Here is a 24,189-nt window from a genome sequence, read left to right on the forward strand (position 1 = left end):
TAAAAATGCAACAGAAACTTAATCCAAAAAATTATGATTGTCTCACCTCAGTTATTTGGTGACACCCGCAATATACCAGTTTTATATAGAAATGTGGTAAGTGTATGAATCACCAGAAAGCAAAAGTGCACACTTGTCACTACTCGACATGTGACAAGCACAAACAAGTAAAATATTGAACTGCGGATTTGGAGTGTGGAACCCTACAAAACTAAAGCACCACTGACTTGAGGTTTCTCAGTTATGTTTTGATCAGCAATTGAGATATATATTAAGTAGCAGATACAATACTTTTAATTTAAAAAGGTAAGAGTTAAAGACCACAACTGTAAAATTGCACCTATGAACGACCAATATTTGACCCTTTTGCCATGTTAAATTTCCCAAAAATGACATAAAATTTTGTAATTTTTTGTTGACAAATTAATTAATGTTCATATTAATCTAATGCTTGTATGTTCATAGATAAATAAATTGCCAATATTTAGGACTTGATAACTTTGATATCCTATGCTCGTGTTACTAGGCTACGGCTTTATCAGCTTCTGCCAAAAACAACATGCTGACACTAAACCTCTAATTGAACGAAACCTCTAGTTGAACACCACCTCTATTTGAATGACACCTCTATTTGACTGCCACCTCTATTTGACCGCCACTGTGAGAGAAGGGTTGAAAAATAGATTGCCACCCTCCATTTGACTGCAACTTAGACAATCTTTGATTTTTGTTAACCCATAATATCAATTGATCAGTAGAAAAATGTCCACAAAATCGTATTCATAATTAATTGTTTACATCAATAACAATTCTCTTGTACGACTCCAAAGCTTTTAGCTTTTTTTCTGGTGAAACTTTGAAGCAGCATCTTAGAAATAATTAATAACTGTCTCAGGCTAATAGTAGTTCCTTGTTTAACTCGGTCTTGATACTTTGAATTACATATATGAAAAGCGGTTTGCATTTATGATGGTAGATGTAACTGACTATAGTTTACATCTATGACTAGTTGAAGTAAACTAGTCGACTAGTTATAGGCCAATTATTAGTTTTAGCAAGCAAAACTTATGCGTTACATCTGTCCTAAATGCAACGCATAAAAGTTTTACTCTGCCAAATAATTGTTTTGACACCAACAGCGACTAGTTCAACGATGCAGAAGAAGCGTTGAGGTCAGAAGACATTGTGGAAGGTATTGAACAACCAGAAGACGTTCGTTTTATCGAAAGCAACAATCTGAACGCAGCTATCCGAGCAAACAGTGCAAATGTTTTTGTTTTAGAAACGTAAATTTTTGTTTCTGCATGTAATATAAGTATGGTTTGTTCATGTCACTTGTTTATGCATATATATTTGTAGCATTTAATAGATTAACATCACATAACTTATAAATTTGCAGATTTATAGCATATTATTTGATAGCAACATTGTGGTAATCTGATCTTACAATTGATCGACGCTCGTAAATCCTCTTCTATTGCACATTGAGCTTGTTTTGGCTGCGAAATGTAGCTAACATATCAATGACTGCAATGAGCTTTTATGCAACATTGTTAAATATACGTAGACATAAAGTCTTCAAATTTAGAAATAAATAAAACTTGAAAGCTCTGACGAATTGCAAAACAGGACACAGGCTATAATATCATCGCAGGTTAATTGCAAGCAATAGATATCACCTGGTAGAGATATTCCTCGGTTTCTCAAAGCATATTTATTAAGAGATATTTGACAAGTTGGAGTTATGCTAGCATATTTATTGCATCCAAAAGGTTTAATATCATTCCACCGGAAGAAGAGGGCAAAATATAGGTGACAATCGCTTCGACCGTAAAGGGCTAAATTTATCTTCCCAACATTCTGACCAACCTTTTAAAAAATACAACGCCACCCTCTATTTGAATGCCAACTCAAATTGACTGCCACTATAGAGGAAGGGTTGAAGAATAGAGCGCCGTGGCGTCTAATTAGAGGTTTTATGGTAAATGTAGTTTGACCATGGAAGTGATAAAAGACATTTACAGTATGTCATTTCTCAAGGAAAAAGGTTAACAGATAGCTGAAGCTAGCAAGGCTTTGTAAGCACTCCAAACAGACTTACCGTTATGGTCACGCCAGAATGACGGACAGAAGAAATAAAATAATTATTTAGTAAAAACTTTGTTTTCACCTTTCTCTCACCAACAACAGTCTAAATATTATACAGGATATGTACATATATATATATATGTGTATAATAATATATAAATTTCTAACAATAGCAAATGAATAACTAGCATATATTTTAATTCCTGGAGTATTCTTTGATATCACTCAAAGTAGCCTTTGGCTACATTGTTCTGATGTTAGTGCCACAGGTTAACACAGAAGTGGATCACCCTCTCCCTCACCATTATGCTGTTTACCTAGATGCAACTTCTGGGGTCTGCCGTGTTTTTACCAAACATGAGTAGAGAAGCAGCCACCAACATACTAACAGAAGTAGCAATCAGTAATATAATACGAAGAAATACAATAAAAATAGATTAGGTAATACATACAATTTCAAAAACATGAGCCAAGATGTCCAATGAGTATTTTATTCAACCTGAAATGTTACCGGTTTTGAGAAGGGTGTATGAAAAATGTAAGACAACGATCTTAAATAGTGACAAGGCGTTTGCTAAAGTTCAACAGTAAATTGATTGGTTTCAGAATAAAAGATAACTTGACAGAGACAGATACAGAAGTCATACCATCAAACAATTGTAACGTAACAAGAAAATATTTTTTCTGAAAAACAACGATGTCATACAAGATTGAGCATTCAGTTCCCCAGTTAACAAAGTACATGTATGCCTATCAAAAATTAAATAAAATTGCCACAAAAAGAGGAGGCGATGGCGAGGTGGGGCAAACCAATACGATGAGTCTGTGTAAGAGTTTCAGGGACAGAAATGCTATTGGTCCATTTGTTTGAGTGCAATCAGGGCCTTCTTGGCAGCTGCGGCCTTTGCTATTCTGTAGCTCCTGCCCTCCCCATACCAAGGTTCATCCTTGCCGGCCACTGTAACACTCACCCTTGCTCTGCCATCCTTTGTCCTCTCTGGCTTCCTGTAAAGAATAGTACATTCTAGAATTTGAGTAAGACTATAGCAATGTTTAAGAAGATAGAGGCTGCTCCTGTCTCTATTGAAGATGAAATATAGTGTTTACTTTTCAACACAGAAAAGTAAACAGAACCAAACAGAAATAAGTAAACACATAAAATTTAAAATACAACAGCAAAAATTATATATGCTATATATATGTTATCCCATGACCAAAGGAGCGGAGCGAAGTTTGAGAGTTTTTATGATAAATGCATGTGCACACAACTTACGAAAATTTTTCATCAACAACGTCGCAAACCCTTGTTTCGAAATCTCATCAACAAATTTAATCATCGTTTTGTAGAGTCGTCAAAGTATAATAACGATACAAAACACATATAAGCCTATTTAAATATGTTACCAAATCTTTGTAAATTGTCGACAGTATCTTAAAACTTACCCATCTGATCGGATTATACACAAATAGACAGATTAATTTGGCCGAAAATCGCCACAAAACGCTTGAAAAGCTTGGTTTAATAAAAGTCAAGACCGGCCTACGATACGCCAGTAAAGCCGTGCGACAGATAGCAGAACTATTTAGCAGTGCGCATTTCACGAGAAAACCGTGATCATTTCACCAGTCTATGGTATTGTTTACTTGTAATCGAATTTATTCGAAGGTTTCTGTAATAAACGTAGACCGTTTGAGGTGTAGACCGATTTACGGGTATGAAATTGTGGTACACAGTTTATCAGCCTATGTTTTTTTGTCCAATCACCGAAGGTTTCATTAAATTATTTAAAACGTTAGCCGAAATTCTTTACAACTTATGTACAAGCTAGGGCCGAACTACAATGCCCCTTTATGACGAGAACATTTTTTTATTTTGCTGCAGTTTGCAGAAAACTTCCAGACGCGTGAACGCTCATACTTGCTTTCTGCTAGATCGCTATCAAAATCATTCTACATTCAACACAACCAACTTTCAAGCTGTGTATATTACACAGTAGCTTGCCATTTTACTTCTAATTTTGCATTTCAGAGTTATAATAAACATATTTCCCTATTGTTGTTGTTAAATTACATACATTACAGTAGGTTAGGCCTACAGCTTTAATTAACAATTTAATCTAGAAGTTAACAACTTCGCTAGGGAGCGCATCACTTGATTAGCTATCAATGACCAAATCCTACAATGTAAAAGAGAGGAGATGAGATTGCGTGAACTTTAACAGAACACTGAACTTATCTAACTTTTCTATATTTGTTGAAATTGTTATTTGCACCTTTTCCAAGTCGTGCTCCCTCAAATTTATTTTATGACATCTCGAACAACTTTCATTTACACTAAACTCTACCAATTCCTGCTAACAACTACTTTTTCAACAACCAGCACTGCCATTTTTTTTTCCGTTATCACTTATTCCATTATCAGGTCGTGGGCTGTATGACAGGAGAATTTCTAGTATACATATGCTATACACATGCTATATATATAATATATATACATGCTATATATGTAATATATATACATGCTGTATATATGATATATATATATATATATACATGCTATATATATGATATATATATATATATACATGTATATACATGCTATATGATATATATACATGCTATCTATATACATGCTATACATGTACAATATATATGATACATGTATAGCATGTATATATGATATATATTTAAATTTATTATACCTAGAATTAAAATCAGAGCCCTCAACATAGAATGGAGCAGCATAAATTAGTAAAGAATTAGACAGTGTAGGGGTAACGGGGGCACTTTGGGCCGTTTTTGACATTTGTTGCTGCCGAGTCAGCCGTAGATCTTGGATAGCTACCATATTTTACACTGTGGGAAATTAATGTGTTTGCTACATTCTATCAATGTTTGGTTGGTGTGATTATTCAATTTTTTTGTAAAAATGTATTTTAAAAAGCTGTATGTGACCGGCCCAAAGTGCCCCGGGGCTGGGGCAGTTTGGACTGGGGGTCGGGGCACTTTGGCCACATTGTAATCTTTGATGCTTTTCACATGATTTTATTTAAACTGAAATGAAAACCAAAACTTAAAATTTAACAGCAATAAATTCTATATTATGTAAGATGCAATGCATATTAATTAGGGCTATTAGATCCTGTTGACCGCTATCTCGTATACAAAAATAATGTTTAAAAATACTCCGATAGATCAATCGGAAAACTCAGTTTTTCCACAGTTCTTTTTGTTCCACTAGTGACGGCAGGAGAAGGCAATAGTAATACAATGTCTTTGATGTCTACAATAGCTTGATCTTTAGTGTCAGCCTTTATAAACTGATCGCCCCATACATGAACAAAAAAATCCACTTCTACATCATTTGCCGATTTAGCTGTGACCATTGCAACAAAGTTTTTCTTTGATCTGGCTCCATGCACAGCCACCAGTACATAATCAAAGATATTTATGGCGCTACTGGTGATGGCACTGGAATCTGGCATTACTTCAGCAAAATAATCCGGCTCTTCTGTATCACTTTCTAATTGCTTAGCCAGTTCAGCTTCTGCATTGTCATCTTCACTTGAGCTGTCCTCTTCACGGATTGCCCTCTTCGCAATCTGAAACAAAACAGTGTCCAGCTATATAATGATGGAAAATGGTAACAGTAGAGCTATTATGTATGTTATTTTATGTTTCAACCACTAATTTGAACTAAAATTCTCACCTTTCTGCTTTTCGTTTTTTTTTAGCTCGTTCTTTAGCTTCGAGAGTTAGGCGCTGCTTCACTGGAGTATTGGTTAGAATAGATGTTGACTTTCTTTTGTAACATCCTCTGGAGTGATGATTTCTGGCACCACTTTCCTCAAATTATTAGGTGTAGATGAAGTTGCAGATGAACCTTTTGAAGCAAAATTTGAGGGAACAGGTTGATCATTTGGTGGCTCAGGTGGACCTGTTGATCCAGAAGTTGAGGGAACAGGTTGATCAGTTGGTGGCGGCATCAGAGTAGGGGCAGGTCGGTCCATGACATAAGAGCCAAGGAATTCATCATCGGAAAAGGCATTTCTGTCAAAGGGAGAGATTCCTGGCCTTCTGAATTCAGACGTAATATTCCCTGTTGTGAATGCTTTGGGAAATGCCACACCCAACAGCTGAGCCATATGGTAAGTATTCAAAGTATTTCCAGGATTTTCTAGATGCCAACCATTGCAGGCATCATTATAGTATCGCTTCAGCGGCCCATAAACGGAAATATCTAAAGGTTGTAGCTTATGCGAGCAGTGAGGTGGAAAAGTGAGTAATACCACACCATTTTCTTTTGCCAGATCCAAAGCGGGTATGGACATATGACTCTCATGGTTGTCCATGAGTAGAAGGACAGGTTTTTCGATCATGGCACGCGAATTTTCAATAAAGTGCTTCAGCCACAGAACAAATAATTCAGCACTTGTCCAACCCGAAGGATTTGTTGCACCGAGTGTACCAGGAGGTGCGCCGGCTATCATATATGGTTTGTATTTAACCCTAGGGAAAATCATCATTGGTGGGATAAAGCCGCCTCCTGCATTGACTGCTGCAATCATTGTTGTTAACATGCCACGCTCTGCAGACGTAATTTGCCCTACTTGTCTGGATTTTTTTTCAGCAATTACTTTAGGTGGTTTGTGAACTGTTGTCAGCGCCGTCTCGTCCATGTTCCACATGTCTTTCGCTTGAAATCCATATCTTCTTTGAACTTCTTCTAAATTGTCAAAGAAATCGTTGACATTCTTTTTGTTGAAACTTGTGCTACGACTTAGGCTAGTCGCTTCCGGCTTACGAATTGTAAATTCAGTATGTCGTTTCATAAATCCGAGTATCCAGTCTTCTCCTGCACATTGGTTTTCATTCCAAACAGCCGGATATTTGCAGCCCAGTTTTTTGGCATACTGCCATGCCAATTCTCGGCATTGTTTTTTGGTCAAACCATTGTGGTGTTTACCAGCTGTAATAAGGTAGTCCTTAAGCATGTTTTCTTGAGTGTTACTGAAAACCTTTCATGCTGAAGTTGTTTTATGATAGTTCACTACCTCTGTTTCACCACAAGACTGACTTTCTTTCACATATCTGGCTAAAGAGGTGCGTGGTATGGAGAGAGCTATAGACACTTGTCGAACTGACTGTCTTTCTTCTATTACCATTTGTACAGCTGTACGCATTACATCAGAGGGGGTAGTATCAGGACACTTTTTTTGGTAATTTCGAACCATCTTTGTAGTATACTAAAACAACATTATCAACATTAAATTCATTATCAACAGATAGTGATGATACACAGTAAAATAAACTAAAACAAAAGTACATTTCCAAATATAATTGACCTGGGGCACTTTGGGCCATGGTTCAAAGTGCCCCAGACCATGCGGCCCAAAGTGCCCCATGCTATGTTGCTAATAAAAATGTTGCACAGCTCAATTTGCATGAAAGTTATATATTAGATAAAGCAAATAAACAAGCAAAAGATACATCAAAATAATGACATAGTTCAACACAATCTGTATCCACATTAAATTGGGGTATGTGATTCAAATAGTTCAGATACAATACTTAAGTTTTTTATACAAAAATCAGTTAAAACTAACCTGTGTTAGCCCACCTTGCTTTAGCTGATAGAAACCAATATGGCTGATCTATGACATCACTTCCTCTCATATTATCAAAAGATGATAACTCCAACAAATGCAAAAATGCTCAAAATATGGGTGGCTCAAAGTGCCCCTATGACCAAAGTGCCCCCATTATCCCTACTTACCTTTTGTTATCTACTGTCAGTTTCTTGCTTATGCAATCATCAGGCTGTAGGTCTCAACGCAATCATCAGGTTGAGATCTACAGCCTGATGATAGCGTAAGCAAGAAACTGACAGTAGCTGACAAAAGATAAGTACACTGTTTAATTCTCTACTAATTTATATATATATATATATCTATATATATATAGTAGACAATTTGTGAACAGTCATTTGTGTGAAGCACTGCTGTCATACAATCGCAAATGGAATCAACCAGAGTTGGAAATGAATACAATGAAATCGAAATCGTTGAAATAAACTATTTCAGCCAATTACAAATGCATCGATTTCATCTCTACTAATGTAGACCAACATGTGTTTGTTATGTAACTGAGTGTATGTGTTCTATGTAGCGACGCATGGCCGATGTGTTGTCTACACATAGGGAGCAGTTGGTCAGTATGTGTAGACAGGCCTTTAGACTTGTGGAATTAGCATACTGTAACTTACTGGAACTTTGCTGTTTCTGGTTCTCTTTCAAGCAACTCTCTGACTGGAGATTTTGGAATGCGTTTGCTGAAGAGAACTAAACAGGAAGCAGAAAAAAAATTCAGAATGTAACCATGGAGTAGAAGTAACAAGACATCTAAGAGAAGTTTATTTACATGAAATGATCTCAATCACAAATTGCCTGCTACAAAACACCCGTGGGTAAACAGAAAATTGACACTTCTACCTAGCAGCAATAGTTGATAGCAATACATCAGTGGTGGGTGAAATGATTGGCTGAAATCCACCAACCACAAACAAGTCATATTTGAAACAGTTTCTATTGATAAGCATAATTATTGTTCAACCCTTTCCATTCAAACATATTTTAGCAAAATTGTCACTAATTTCTCAAATAGGATATAAAAAGAATTGTCCACTCACAAATATTTGCTGTTTTATCATCAATTCTATTGTTCAATGCCACAACTAATCATGTCACATATTGCAAATCGCTAATATAACTTGTATTCCAACTGTTTAAAAACGTTTTACCAAAAAATAACAAATTAACATTTAGCCCCAAACTTATACAAGTTGCTCTAGGTGGCTTTGCAATATTGTCAATAGCTTTGTAATACTTTGTAGCTTTTCCTCACTTATATTTTAATTAAAATCAAATGTTGCAAGGTTAAACACTAGTTATTAATTTAATTGTAAATAAGATCCACCACAAAGTATTTTACAGCGTATGACAACAGGGAATGAGCACAATAAAGGTCAAGGTGGTTATTTTGCTAGCTGTAATATGCTCATGCTCCAACTTACACAGAATAGAGAGGGACACCACTGAAAATTAATCCAAACAGCTAGGCAGATAACTGTTCTATTACAAATACATATTGCATAGCAAATGACTCAGTGGTAGGACTGATGTGTCATAAAGCCTCAGCTTCTATACATGCTACTGAAATATGAAGCTGGGCCCCTCTATAGAAACTTGTTAGATAGTGCTCATACTAATCAGCGCTATATCAGTCCATTCTTTAACAAGACTGTTTCAAATAGATAACTTCCAGCTAATAGTTACTATTAAGTTCCCCACGCATTTAATATAATATAAAAAATATATACATAATAAATATAATGACTAAAGATAGTGTAATATCTTGAAAAGAGACATTCTACAGAATGAAATTTGTTTACTCTCCTATTCATAGAGACAGCTACATGTAGTATATTGAAGCTCAAAGGTTACCGAGTTCAACTCACCTATCTGCTGTCTCATGAGAGGAAAATAAACTTTCCATAAAGTATCCAATGACATGTCACTATCTATGTAGATAGCGCCAGCGACGGATTCAAAAACATCTCCAAGCACTTTGGGTATTTCCACCTCCTCCCCATCCATCTCTCCCTCATTCAGTCTAAGGTACTGCAAGTAGGACACAACTCCTAAATGATTAGGGCATTAGACACACTAATTATTCGACACAAAGCAGTTGGTAAACTGCTTTGTGTACATAAATTAGGCACACACTCATTATTCGGCGGAGAGCAGCAACTGAAGGTCACTGAAGATATGAGATAAAAATAGAGCCAACATAAGTAGTACTCTTGAATATTGAAAAACATGAATGCATCAAAAAATTAAAGGAAATATGATAGCAACTACGTCTATCGACCTGTGACACAGGTTAAAAGAAAGACAACTTAGTTTCAATTTTGGATTAATGCACTCTTGAAAGTAGTTTTCTACTACTTGATGCATACAAACAAGAATCGTATCACTGTTTACCGCATCCTAAATCTTTAAAGGGTTTTTGTCTATCATCACTAAATAAGAGAACCTGCTGAATCGCATCTTTTAGGTTAAATAATATTAAAACATAGTAACATATTATATTATTTGTCAGAATACCTGTAAACCATTTTATATCACTATGGGAGCATCTTAAAACATTTGACAAATGGAGTTAAACTTACAACTAGCCATATTTCTAGCTAAATCAGAAACATGAAAAGAGCCGCGAAATTTAGGTTTACACATACTACAGGCAGCTAAAATAAGAATAGTTGGCAGTGATTGAAGTTAAAATTACATCAAAAGAAGGTCAAGGAAAACAAATATAAGTGTTGTTTTGGAACAAGTTAAATGACAAGATTATGGCTTCTTACAACATACGTAAGCAGAGAATGCGCACTCCAATAGCTTCTGACATGTAAAAACAGCTAACTGTCCCAAATGTCTCAAAATTTGCCACGAATGAATACCGTTTTGACTACCCCCAGACCAACTGGTAAGCTGTAAATAAATAGAATACTCACCTGATCTATCTGTATGCGGTCATTTCTTGCCTTCTGGTGAAGCACAAACCGGTGAACACGCTCGTACATCTGTGTGGATATAAACTTGATATACTTGTGAAAGTTCCACTTCACTGCTAGGGCAGCAAACACATTGTTGTTTACTAAAGCAGACCTGAATTAAAAACCGAACCATATATTACTGATTGCGTAAGCTTACGTTTTATTGAATTGATAGAACACATGGAAGCAGAAGGCATAACAGTTGTTGATAGGTTACGCAGGGATTCATCCAGACAACATATCCAAGTGATTTTCTTATTCTGAAGCTGAAACATTACACCAAAATCTTAAAATGCATAGGTAAACGTAAAATTGATTTTTTCTATTGCGAATATGCTTGTTCTAATTTTTAAATCGAACAGAAAGCATGTGTTTTTGTATGAACCAAAGAAAGAGAATTATTCATAAAAATCAAATGCATAGCTGCCGTGAGATTAAGTTCCCACTGCACAACAGTAGTAATTCAGAAATCTTGTCAAATTTATTTTTTTACAATAAAATTCTTCGCTACATCAATGTGCCAGAACTGATGTAAACACAATTTTATGGAGGCCAAAACCAAATAGAAACATTAATTGCGGTAAGGGAATTTTTTTGAATTTGAATGATTTGATTTTAACAAAAACAGGGTGCAATATGCATCAATAATTATTTTTATTTCAAGACTGCCATAGTGACAAAAGGAAAAATTGAGCAGTTGTGAAGATTTCTAGGCTGAATACATCAACCAGCCTAATGTAAAGTTGCCTCCTCCTAAAATAAAAAGGAGAAGACAAATCAATACTACTTATCATAACAGACCTGAGATCAGTAAGTATGCCTGGAGAATGCTTTCTTTTATCCTCAAAAAGGCATCTAGTAATAACATAGTCGATGACAGCATCACCAAGAAATTCCAACCTAAAAACCAAACAGATCTAAATCAGCAAGAACAGGAAGTTATGCCTTACACAAAAACATAAACTATAACAAAAACATGAATGTTACATTTTGTCTCATCTATTAAACAGTGCAAAGATTAAAATTTTATTTATAAAAGCAAGCAATTGCATCCATGCTGTTTAAAATTTCTGCCTTTTAGGAATATTTAGTATTGTTACCATTGCTATAAATCACCAAGGATTAATATTATGCTACTAAATAAGCTACCCCGAAATACAAAATATAATCATAATGCAAGAGCATCAAAACCGTAAAAACAACACAAATTTTATTTCTATACAAGATTTTTCACGATAACATAATGTTCAAAATATGTTCAAGCTGAATTCTTGCCGGTAAACATCTAATAATCTTGTAAATATATATAAAGTGCCTAACACACTGGAACTAACACCTATTGGCTGATTGAACTGACAGCTGACCAATAAGGGATAAGTAAATCCAACTGCATGAGATACAAGTACCTCTGATAACAATCTGTCACGTTATTGTGTACATAACTCGAGTGTGAGAATGCCTGCACCAGGTATGCTTTATCTTTAAATGTGTAGCCTATGGACTCCTCAAAATGCTCCAGCCCCGAATACAATCTGTTTAATTGTAGTCTACTGTCAGGAGTTGAGGCTATAAGGCCTGAGGGCGGCTGAGGCAGTGAAAAGCCATAGTCTAAGCCAACCGAATCTCCAGAGGAATCGCTCTGATCCTTGCTGAACAAAATATAATAGTGTGTCAATATAGCATAATAAATATAATGAAATGGGTTTTTAAAACTACGTGTTTTTAAAATAACAGCTAATACCCATTTTTGTACCAGTTTACCATAAGGAAACGGTATGCAACAACACAGTGAATTCATGTAAGATCAGCAACCAATTATCTGGTTACAAAACACAAAAGAGGTGTTGAAAGGCAACGTAAAAATCGAGATATAAAACCTATTGCTTGTGATGATATCACTTTTACTGTCAAACCACAGACTACTAGTATCCTAAGGTTAGTATGCTTTGAGAGATTGTCAGGTGTGCCAATAAAGCACAGAGAATAAGAATGTGCACAACAATTCTAGAATCCTGAAGGAGCCTGATTGGTGCAGGCGTCAACATTCCAGGTAGTGATGCCGAGTGTTGTAGATTCAAATGCCAAATAGGTTTGCAAATTTCTTGCATCCACACACAGTTCATGTAACTCTGCCCGAAAGAGAGTGCAAAATATAGGTGACACTCAATTCACCCGTAAAAGGGCTAAATTTTTCTTCTCATTATTTCTGACGAGATGTTTAAAAAATACAATGCCACCCTTTATTTGAACGTCACCTCTAATAAAGCACCGCTTTAAGAAAAGGGTTGAAAAATAAACCCTTTTCGGTCAAATAGAGGTTTTACGGGATACTAGCTATTTTTACAGACAAGCCAAGCTTGTCTGTAATAACTTAATATTAAACATACTGTAACCATATTAAGTTATTATTAAATCTAGCAAAAAATTTAAGTGGAACTCAAAGAAAAAAGTCACACTTTCTTCTCAGTAAAATGGTTCCTCTGTGGTTTTGATTGTTTCTTTTCCATGTTTGATAAGGGTGGGCAAAAAAAATCCATTGTTGTGTTGACAGATAAATCCCCAGTGAGTCACATTCTGTTCGGATCTTCCTGATATTACTGACCATGAAGATGATATAAATACAACCTGTTATGCAATGTCAGTCTATCCATCGATAGCGACGATATGGGAAGGTTTATCCTACTATGTGTACCCAAAAACCATAAAACAAGTATTTTCTAGCGTTGATATTAGCTAGGTGCATTTCTACCTCCATAGAATGGTAAACTATCTCCCCAGCCGTTGTTCAACAGTTTCAGTTTCAACTCTGATAAAATTGAGTTCACTCTAACTCAATAAACTCCTTTTAACTGCACTAAATATTGAAAATATTTTAAACTACAAATTGAAAATGACAACAAATAATCGGATGCTAAAAAGTTACCAAATCAAGAAATAACCATTTTTCACCTCCCGTGTCCTACTTGTGTCATGCATATCAATTATGCATAGCCATAGAGGTATGTTTGTAGACAATAAGATATGCGGATGTTGATACTAGGATGTGGGTGTCAATAGCGGGCAGCAGCCAATCGCTGATGAGTAAAACAATGGGTCAAGAGAAAAGTGATGACCACAAATGCCTACTTTGACGCAAATTAAATTATAAATTAAAAAACCGTTACCAAATGATGGTCACATTGAGTTCAGTTGAATAGCCTTACAACGGGACCTGCAGCTTTGCTTCATCCACAACATCATGCCAGTAATAGCCAGTATTCACATACGACCTGTCTGATTTTCTATAAAGGTACTCAAAACAAATCTAAAGCTAAACTAAAGCCATATTTTCATAAAATTACTTAAAAACTCACAAAACAATATGAGAAAAATTATAAAGCTTTATATAAAAATATGCCTGCTGTACTTATTAATTAGTTAGAATAAATGGATATCGTTTGAACTTAATGCATACATGCGTATGTGCCGGGTTTCCATGCTTTGAATGGGTTTGGAGTTGCCCACTGCTGACGAACTCGGACCCTAATGTTTCCACGATGCGGAATTGCACTATATAGATCCTTTCAAGATTCGCGAGGAATTATAGCGAACGCTTTTGCACAAATTTATCTAAGCAATATGTTCGAATTTTCCCGTTTCTATGCTTCTGAGTGCAAGCAACTTCGAACCCATTCGAAGCATGTAAACACAGTGATAGAAAAAGAGTCAGAACTAACTTGAAGTTTCTTCAACACACTGGACTCTGATTCAGCACTTGTATACAAGTGTTAAATACACTATATGCTATACAAATCTGTAGCGAGTACTTATTTTCAGTTTTAAACAAGGACCTGTTGCAAATTGTTTAAAAACAAACTCATATCTGTTACCTTTAGGAAACAGCTGAATAAGCATTTAAAACTCTATAAAAAGAGCATTGCTAGAAGGAGCCATTGTTATCATGCTAGCGCTAGGGAAGTTTGATAAATATTTGTCATGACTTTAAGCTAGCCTTAGGTCTAGTGTGACAAGTTCTCGTTGCAGTAAACAATTGGGCATAAAGATCTCAGCTATATTTTATAGATCACACGTTTTAGCTTCAGTAGAAGAATTAGGACATAACGCTCAAGTGATCTTCCCAAACTATAAAAATTATGCATAAATATAAAGTGTAGACAACTCCATCTTTGGAACCAATGTAATAATTGAACCACAAAAAAAAATGTTAGCTATTATCAAATGCTCAAATTGTGGTTTTCATTAACGAAGCTATCAGCTTTGGCAGCAGTGTTGTAAAAAAAACAAGAAAGCTTGTACCAAGCCATTCTGCAGGATGCATACTAACTCTATTTGGAAATTCAAACCAAACACAATGTAGAACACATCTCAGTGATGCAAGTCAGCAGGCCCTACTAAACAAGGGTTCTTACTGAGCCACCCGTACATTGCCAGCTTTTCCTAATTGTTTTGCAAGAGTAAATTTGGAATCGTGTTAATTAATATGCACTTCCATTTTCATACGCTGAGAGAGCTGTAGAATTCTAGGTAAAGAAATGTGCCAATCGCTGATAGGAAGTATATGCAAGAACCCATAGAGAAGGCAACTATGCGTCAGTCACTTGTTTCAATTAAAACGATAAATCTTATTGATTAGATATCGACCAATAGAATAAGTCAAAAGTGACTACGACACGCAAAAACTGGATCAATGCCAAGTTGTTTTAAAATGTTGCCAGAGTTACCATGGCAACGCTGCAATAGATCAACTAGTTAGAATGACAAACAGATTATACAGAGAAATGAGGTAAATCAACTTGTTGTTTGTAACAATAGAGATACAATATTGAGTTTTTATAAATGAGAAAATCATTATATGAAAATTACCACCAGGATGCACTTGAAGAAAACATTAACCTTTTCGTTACTAAATTAGTTTGTTTACTGTGACATACTTAAATATTTGGTAAAACATTATTTGACAAGGGCGCATATTAATTGTCACAACTTCTACCATAAGGTCTACAAAAAATATTTTGATACCGAATTAATCAGCATAAAATTTTACATGAGTTAATGACTTGATGCTATAAAAAGGCTGCAGAAATAAAAAAAAGTGCAAATGCAAAAAGGCTACAGCATGAGCTCGGACACTTTTAGGCTGTTTTTGCTAAAATTGTCAGAATAGCTCCATGAATAGCAACATCGATGGTACGACTTAGGTGATGAAAAACAACCAGCTGGTGTCTAAGTAATAGAGCTTGATATTTATGATTGCTACTTTGTCCTGGTAATCTGGCGATTCCCACAGAGAATGTATAATTTGTAAAATCTAATAGATACCAAAAGACATTTAATTCAAACTAAAAACAAATAATATAATAAAATAAAAGAAATATGTAAAATAATATAATACAGTTTGTAACAAGAACCTTGTCGAAAGGAGAATCAGCAGAAAAAAGCTAACATTATAATGCTCAACATTTCTTTGACAAACAGAAAAAAGTTTACCAATAAAAATACTCTTGGTTATGTATAAGGAAGGCTAGCCCACACAGCAGAGGTCATCAGAATGATGCACCACATCACAGCAATACAAGTTACAATGTTACAGAAATACAACGAGCAATAAAAGTTACCTTGGGGGAAGAACGTTGATGCCAAGCCATGCCATGAACACCCGAGCAGCGTAAGGACCGCAGGAAGTAAGGTAACAACCAATAAGAGACTCCACGCAGTCAGCTATGCCCTGCAAGAAACCAGAAGATGATTAATGGCATAATTTTTGTAACCTGGGATGAGGTTCAACCTAAATATTTTACGACTATTTGGTGAATTGCCAAGCCAAACATTCTTGGGCATTATGATCTTGGTGAAAATATTGGCGAATCAGAAAGAATTAGTCAAGGCTGTGAGTTGCACTTCCCATGGGATAACTAGAGTAACCCGGATAACATATCAACAAAACATGTTTATTGATTCTTGATTCGTCGAAGCTGAACTCTAAGGATATGTGTATATAATAAAAAGCTAAGCTATGAGGAAGAACACAGACTATAAAAATAATTCATGGAGAGCTACTAGGCAAGCGAAACACCGCAGTGAACTCATGTTTAGTAGGAACAATTACAAAGTTTTTTTACAGCGATAGTGTAACTACACCTGGGTGCGCTAATGCCGAAGCGATATGCCGGGCCTACAAGCAGATCGTGTTTCCGAAAGGCGTTATGGTTGTGCAATGCCTTTTGTCAAGGTTGTATCTTTAGGTCATTTCGTATGAATCTAAATTTTTCGGTCTTTCAATATCTAAAGCCTGGTTCCCATATATGTCGCAAAGCACCGGCGACAGCACCGCAGGCTAGCAGCGGTGAAATGGGAACCTACGCGCTGGGTACACTTCATATTTATGCATATTTTTTATAGTTTTGTAAGACCACTTAGGCATTATGTCCTAATTCTACTATACTGAAGTTGAAACCTGTGATCTATAAAATATAGCCGAGATCTTTATGCCCAATTGTTTACTGCAACAAGAACGTGTCCCACTAGACCTAAGGCTAGCTTAAAGTAACGACAACTATTTTTCAAACTTCCCTAGCGCTAGCACGATAACAATGGCTCTTTTCAGCAATGCTCTTTTTATAAGGTTTTAAATTTTTTTTTATTACCTACGCGCTAGTTACCTACCGGCAACCACCGGCCGGCGGCAACGCAAGAGTTTAGTGCTGTTCAAATTTTGCCAAAAGTCGCAGACAAAACCTTCCCGAAATGCACTGTACAGGTGAAGGTCAGCATTATAAAAACGGCATCGCGAGCGAACATTTTTATGCCGTTATTAGCGATGCAGCTTTACGTGAACATAAGCCGCCGAGTCTAGCGTCGCAAGCGTTTTCCTGTGCAAGATTACCGCCAGAGTCTCGCAATTGATATGGGAACCAGGCTTAAGATCCTGCAAAAGTCGTGCTCAATCAAATAGCCGAGGAATGTTTCAATTTCGGGGTTGGTCCATACAGACTTCTCTTCTGCCATTTTTAGATTCAAGTAAAAAAAGATTTAAGCTTTTCAATGACACAAATTCCTGCAGACGCAGCAACAGGAAATACCTACGCCCATGCACAAGTGCAACCCTGTTGGTCGCTAAGGCTTTCTTAAAACACAAAAATGGCGCATGGCACGGGTGTTTGGCTTTCAAACAGCGACACTGAACCACGACACAATGAGAGCAACACGGCTGTTACTATGATGTCATTGCTGTGGCATAGGAGGGGGGTGTGTCACTACCCTATCGCTGTTTGGAAACTTCGTACATGAACTGAGAAACTGGAAGCATCAACCCCTAATGATCAGTATTTTACAGGTATGACCCCAGACTAGTCATCTAAAAAGGTCCAACCAAAGCTACGGCTAAGCTAAGGTCATAGTTTCATAGAGTTCGACTTAGCATAAACTTTGCACAGAAATATTAAAGATAAAATGTAGTCACACTTGTTAATAAACTGAAGAATATCCTAAAGACATCCATAAATGCTTTTTAATTGCCTTTGCATCATGCTGAGAGAGAAACCAGTGATTATAAATATGACAACAGAATTTTCTAGAGCTTTAGATGATGCAATAATGCATGAGAATTTAAATGTTTTATATATTAATAACTACAATGCAGATCTAAATTTACCATTCTTGCTTTAATGACCACTGAGTCATTCCAAAATAAGGAAAAATAAGATTTATCCTGGACCACCGCAGCCAATTGGTCGCAGTTGATATTGCAATTCTTACCAATATTCACATATATTTACTAGTTTGTATGCAACAGAACTGGTATAAACCTGTTATGAATATGTTACAGTTAGTTTAATGGTTGGTAACTTTGTTTTAGGAATACTATCTCAGCAGTATTTGTTCAAAGAATAAACATACCATCACTGATCATAATAATTTCACTACAGCGATCCAAGCCTTAAAGGCGGAGGACTTAAAGTTGCAGACTTTGAAAAATGAGTGTTTTTGCAGCTAATGCAAAACTCCCTGAAACAAGTTTCTGGAAAAAGGTGCTTTCATTCTACTGTTCACAGTATATCGTCAGGCAATAGGGAATAGAGCATTCACCCTTTTTAAAATGCACTTTAGATTTATAAATTGTTCATTTGATGTTAAAAATTATTAAAACAGCTTAAATTGTACATTTTCAAACTAAGTAAATATTTGGGTATCTTATAATCCTATTGACGTTACAGAAAGCTTGTATTTGGTAAATACCTTGAAAACTTCAACTTTGCCTGCTTCTTCAACCTGCAGTCACTTTTTGAACAACGCAGACGCTATTAAATTCTCTCTAAACAATTGACAGTAGATTACACAAAGCTTGTGTTGTCGTATCAGACAGATACAAACACTTCTGTGGTTGCAGTGCTTTTATAAACTTCTTTTACCAGTGACATAGAATTTCTAACCCTATAGCGGTCTTTGCCTTACGTGAAAATAATTTATTTATATTTGCCGCAGCATAAATTTTAAGCCATTAGTAGAGCAATTACTGTCTTGTTTACTTAGACGATATGAAAACATGTAACAGCATTTTCCCAAAAATTGCTGTCAGCACATAAGATAAGACGAAGTAGGACGCTAGTACCGTAGCGCAGTGACAGCAGAGCAAATGGTACAGTTTTCTTTCTGATTGTAAGTGACTAACAAGTTAATGCAAAATACACAATGTTGACTCATAGCCCCATTTATAATGAATTATTACCATTTATTACCACATAGACTGAACGTTTTTCTCTCGCATGCAGTGCCTTATTTGTAGGGTACCTGCGTGAGAGCGACCCAACGCTCAGCTTGCTTGCGGAGCACTGCTAAAAATTCCTGCTACATGAGGCCCTCCCAAAGGCGCCTTGATTAGTTGACCATAGGCTGTCTGCTTCAATCTTTTACCAACTGTTGCTCAGAAAAGTCTGAGTCCCATTCGCTCGAACTTGAAGCCATTTTTAAATTATGTAGAACTTAGAAACTGTAGACATGCGTTGAATCAGTAAATTCTTAAACGACAAGAATCTTTGAGATCACAGACAACGCTTTTTACGAGCGATAACATTTATTATGACCTATATAAAAATTTTGTGCTGATGATTGGCTAATGAAGAGATCTTATATTTATTGCTCGTGGACTCTTTTCACATGTATCACTCGTTACGTCACGCATAAAGCACCCGCTCGAATCTGAGCTTTTTAAAAGATGGCCTCATTCAAACGCTTATAACTCTGGACAGGGTTAGTCTATAAAAAAAAAGACATCAGATTGTAGCTGACGTTTTAGCCTTTGATTGGTCTTAATTTCATTAAATCGACCTTTTTGACGCAATCCCATCTTTAAGCTATTTTATTTAGGAAACTTTGATTTGAGATACAAAAGAATTGACATGTGAGCGCTGGGTTAGGGCCTTTGGCTCCGATGTCGAGGCATGACCGTAGTAGCTCTATTTATAGTACATCTACAGTTGGCTAGGGGTCTACAACCAGATGCTTGGCATCAGTTGGCAGCGACTTAAGCAATGATGCCTTAGGCTACTTATGGCACGAACACTAGACTGGATATGATTATGTCTGTAAAGATCGGTTTACCCTTCTTCATCAAATTTCTTTCATCAACTCTCTTATACTTGAGCACATTTTTGGTTTTAGAACGGGACACAAAGGTACAAGCTCTCCATTTTCAAAACTACTAAAATTGAGCTATCCATTGACAATTCATCCCCCAGTAGGCTTATTATTGTAACATTGTAAATGACCGTTCAGTATTGTGAAAAAACACTTGCAGCCACTTTAACTGCCTGTCAACTTTTTACAACCTCCTATTAACTTTTGGCAGATTTTTTGTGAATACCAATTTGTTTGTTTGTTTGTTTATTTCATCAAAAGATATGAAAACAGAAAAAACAACAAAAGAAATAATGATGAGGCCCAAACTGCGCAGTAGCATTGCTAGACAAGGCCCTAGGCCACAAGTTAACAGCGAGCAGCCAGAAACTATTTAGTCACCGCTCAACAGGTACAGCTTGAGGGCACGTCTAAAAGTGGGCCCACTCACAACCCTACGCAGTTCATCAGGCAGAGCGTTCCATTGTGCTGACTGCTGGTATGACATTCTGCGATGACCCGAAGCAGATTTAGAGGGAGGTAGCTTTAGATTTAAAAAAGAGCGGCAAATGGGATATTGATAAATGCGATGTGATTTAAGGCTGTAGAATAATTGATGAGACGCGATGAAAGTTCGAAATTTATAGAGTTTATCCACAGTCAAAACTTGCGTCGATAGCTAGCATTTAAACCTATATACACTTTTAATTAATATTACACTATGTTTCTCTAGTAGTTACTAGCTAATTACAAAAAAATGGTAGCAATTACGTTTAAGTTTTGAAAGTGAAACTTAGCATGTTCTGCTAGAGAAAGTGAAACTATGGGCTTGATCTGCTATGATTAGTTGCCACAACTGAATGATTGGCTGTAAATTGACCAAGTTCAAACTAGAGTTCTGCCAACTTATCGACATATTTTTAGACACATAACGACTCTTTGAAAGTAATCAGTTGATCAAAATTTATCGGTTATCATCTAGTGTACAGGCAGCTAAAATTATCAGCACAACACCTTTTATTAGTACTGTAAAACATTGTCATAAGCACTTGAGGTCACTATTTGCTGTTTAGAATGCTCTAGAACAGTCTCAAACACAATCTACAAGACTGCCAGCTGCGTGTACGGAGGTCACCTAAAATATGGGCTAATTAATTATTACACTTCCATGTGGCGGATGTGGCGGAGGACTTAAAGTTGCAATAAGCCGGAGGAATTACCATATCGTGACTGCGATTGCATGTAGAAAAAAACTCTTAGACTAAAGGCACTATACTATATATAATGTAAGTTATGCTATCTCAAGCATAAGTTATATTTTATAAAATTAAAAGGAGAATGGGATACAAATGACCACATCGTGTTGACAATAACCATGTTCACATAGCAGGAAAGCGACAATGCCAATAAAACCTGCAGTAAGTGACAGGTAGGCTTTTTTGCATTAGCATTTTTATGGCCGATATGTAATCAGTACGTTGTCATGGTAACAAAGCTAGACAGAAACACAATATATCAGTTGCTGATGCAACTAGCAATTTATGGCCTCTAGCTTGTCCCTTTGAAATATGCATCTTCATATAAAATATGAAAATCCTCTAAAATATGCATCTTGCATATGTTATACTTGTTCAAGAATAATCAACTTATTCCTCCAAACCTGTGATTGGAGGAATAAGTTGATTATAGCGATCTCAATTTAGGTTTACTTATTTCCATTGCAGTTATATCTCCTAGTGAGTTCAAGGTTGACTTTCGAATGATGATGACAAGTGGGCTTCATGCAGACAACTATTTACATATGGACAAAAATACTGTCACTTGTAACTTGTATCAGACAGTAACTAGTAAAAATTGGAACTGTCTATAAAAGTTTTTTCTAATAATTCTTTTCTATAGTTCAATTTATGTCATTAACACAAAGTATGTTTGCATTTCTTTTTCTTCGACCATTAGTTCTTTTTCGTTTCTATATTTATACCATATTCATTTACATATATATCATATTTATGTATATTTATATATATTACACCAGACCTCAACAATCCAAATGCTCGTGTCGATTGTTCATGAAAAATTCCTTAGTTATAGATAGTTAACAGTTCGCTTTTTGCCTAAACCCTTAACAGGCAAAATTGAAAAATGGAGAACACTTGAGTAAGATAATTGTGAAATACTGAAACTAGACTTAGCCTTCAAATGTCTTCATATTACTTATTCTGAGGACCAGAAACACGAGTAAAATCTCTGGTGAAATCTTTAGTCCTTGACATTTATACGAAATTCTATAACAAAACTCACAATACAAATAGTACAGTTGTATTCTTAAAGGTTGACTTGCAAGAAAATTCACATTACAGTTATTTGGTATCAAAAGATTCGCCATGTCTTACTCTGTTGTGTTGTAGGTACCAAATATGTGGAAATGTGATTACAAGCTCTTAAAAGCTCAAAAACCAAAAGCCGCCGTAGATTGGAATCTCTTGATTTCGATGACGTATCCGCGGATTTTGGTTATTGTCTTGTCACGTGATGTTCTCGCGTAAATTGAAAGGCCAATAAAAAGCTCAATATAAAGCTTATCGTAGCGATAGTTTATGAGAAACACTTAGGGTTTTACCTAAGACCCCGTATCAAATATAGATGCTCGCTACTTTACACTTTCAGCTTGGCCATTCCGTCCAACGATTCAACATACGTGTACATGTCTGAGTTGCGATCATAAAAAATGTCAAATTCTGAATAGTTAAGACCCTGGCGTTTCGAGCCTGACGCTCTATCTGAAGAAGATCCTCAACAGAATCAAACATCCCAGCAAGTAAGCACCGCCACTAGCCAGCTCTTATGTGCCAAGCTAGCTATTAGTAATAGTTTTAGCTAGAGAGTGATAGAACGAATATTATTATATATATATGATTTTAGTGATGATAATTATCGCTTCATATTGTGAAAAAATAATTACAGATTTTTCTCGAATGACAACATTAACAATTTTAATCTAGTGCTGCAGTGATATACTGTTGGATAACATCGACCTGATGTATTAGCTATGGTTGCATAGACATATATGTTCATTTCTTTAGGAGCTAATACCACCGGCTACAGAGTGGTGCGTCTGCAAGCGCTGACAAGACATGCCATCTCTTCCTGAATGTTTGTGCTGCCATGATGTTGAGTTTGTGCATCGTCTCCATGACCGCGGGGAGCATGAATGCCTGCGTATGCATCCTGGTGTGGACGAACTTGTGGCGCCTGCACCCCTTGAGTTGGGGTGGAATAATTACCTGCGATATCATAGTGAGTTGGATTTTCATTTAATGCCAACAACACCAAAGCTATGCTAATGTGTCAAGCATTATCTACAATTTTTTTGTTACACATTTAATGCATCGGTTGAACACACATATTCTGAACTCGTGGAACACAAGAACTGTTATATTTGGCTTGTACACTTACTACAGTAGAGAGTGTATTAGTTTTATGATTTTATTATATAAAGATCGAGATTATTTTGATGATCAGCAATTATTGTTTTTCAATAATTGTTTTGGTAGATAATTTATTCCCATTTGGAGAGCCATCGCCAAATGCTCGGAAAAGGTTGTGTGCATACCTCAATCTTGTGTTTTGGCTAATACCGCAAATCTTGTTTGCAAGTCTGCAAACTCTTCTTCATAATCCGTTGGTGAGAAAAGAGCCCGAATCTTAGACACCAAGCAGGCAGGTAGAGGCTGTCGCTCACCGCGACGAATTTGCGGCATAAGCCAAAACACAAGCTTGTGGTATGCACACAACCTTTGTAACAACATCCGTTGTAATGGACCTCACTCTCAAGCCGTGGGAAATTAGATCGGACTGGCATCGCTTGAAGCCTT

General features: G+C 36.2%; 1 protein-coding gene across 1 annotated transcript in view; it reads right to left on the reverse strand.

Moving 5' to 3' along the window:
* Window positions 1-2,565: 2,565 nt before the first annotated feature.
* The window catches only part of LOC137397036 (endoribonuclease Dicer-like), a 133,853-nt gene continuing 112,229 nt past the window's right edge, over window positions 2,566-24,189 (reverse strand). The window contains exons 15-21 of the mRNA XM_068083318.1: window positions 16,318-16,427; window positions 12,109-12,351; window positions 11,504-11,602; window positions 10,661-10,814; window positions 9,605-9,767; window positions 8,354-8,429; window positions 2,566-3,093 (exon numbers count right to left, since the gene is read on the reverse strand). Of these exons, the coding sequence (XP_067939419.1) occupies window positions 2,940-3,093; window positions 8,354-8,429; window positions 9,605-9,767; window positions 10,661-10,814; window positions 11,504-11,602; window positions 12,109-12,351; window positions 16,318-16,427 (999 nt within the window). The 3' untranslated portion in view covers window positions 2,566-2,939. The remainder of the gene's footprint in view (window positions 3,094-8,353; window positions 8,430-9,604; window positions 9,768-10,660; window positions 10,815-11,503; window positions 11,603-12,108; window positions 12,352-16,317; window positions 16,428-24,189) is intronic.

The sequence above is a fragment of the Watersipora subatra genome, chromosome 5, assembly GCF_963576615.1.
Source record: "Watersipora subatra chromosome 5, tzWatSuba1.1, whole genome shotgun sequence".
In the NCBI taxonomy this organism is placed as follows: domain Eukaryota; kingdom Metazoa; phylum Bryozoa; class Gymnolaemata; order Cheilostomatida; family Watersiporidae; genus Watersipora; species Watersipora subatra.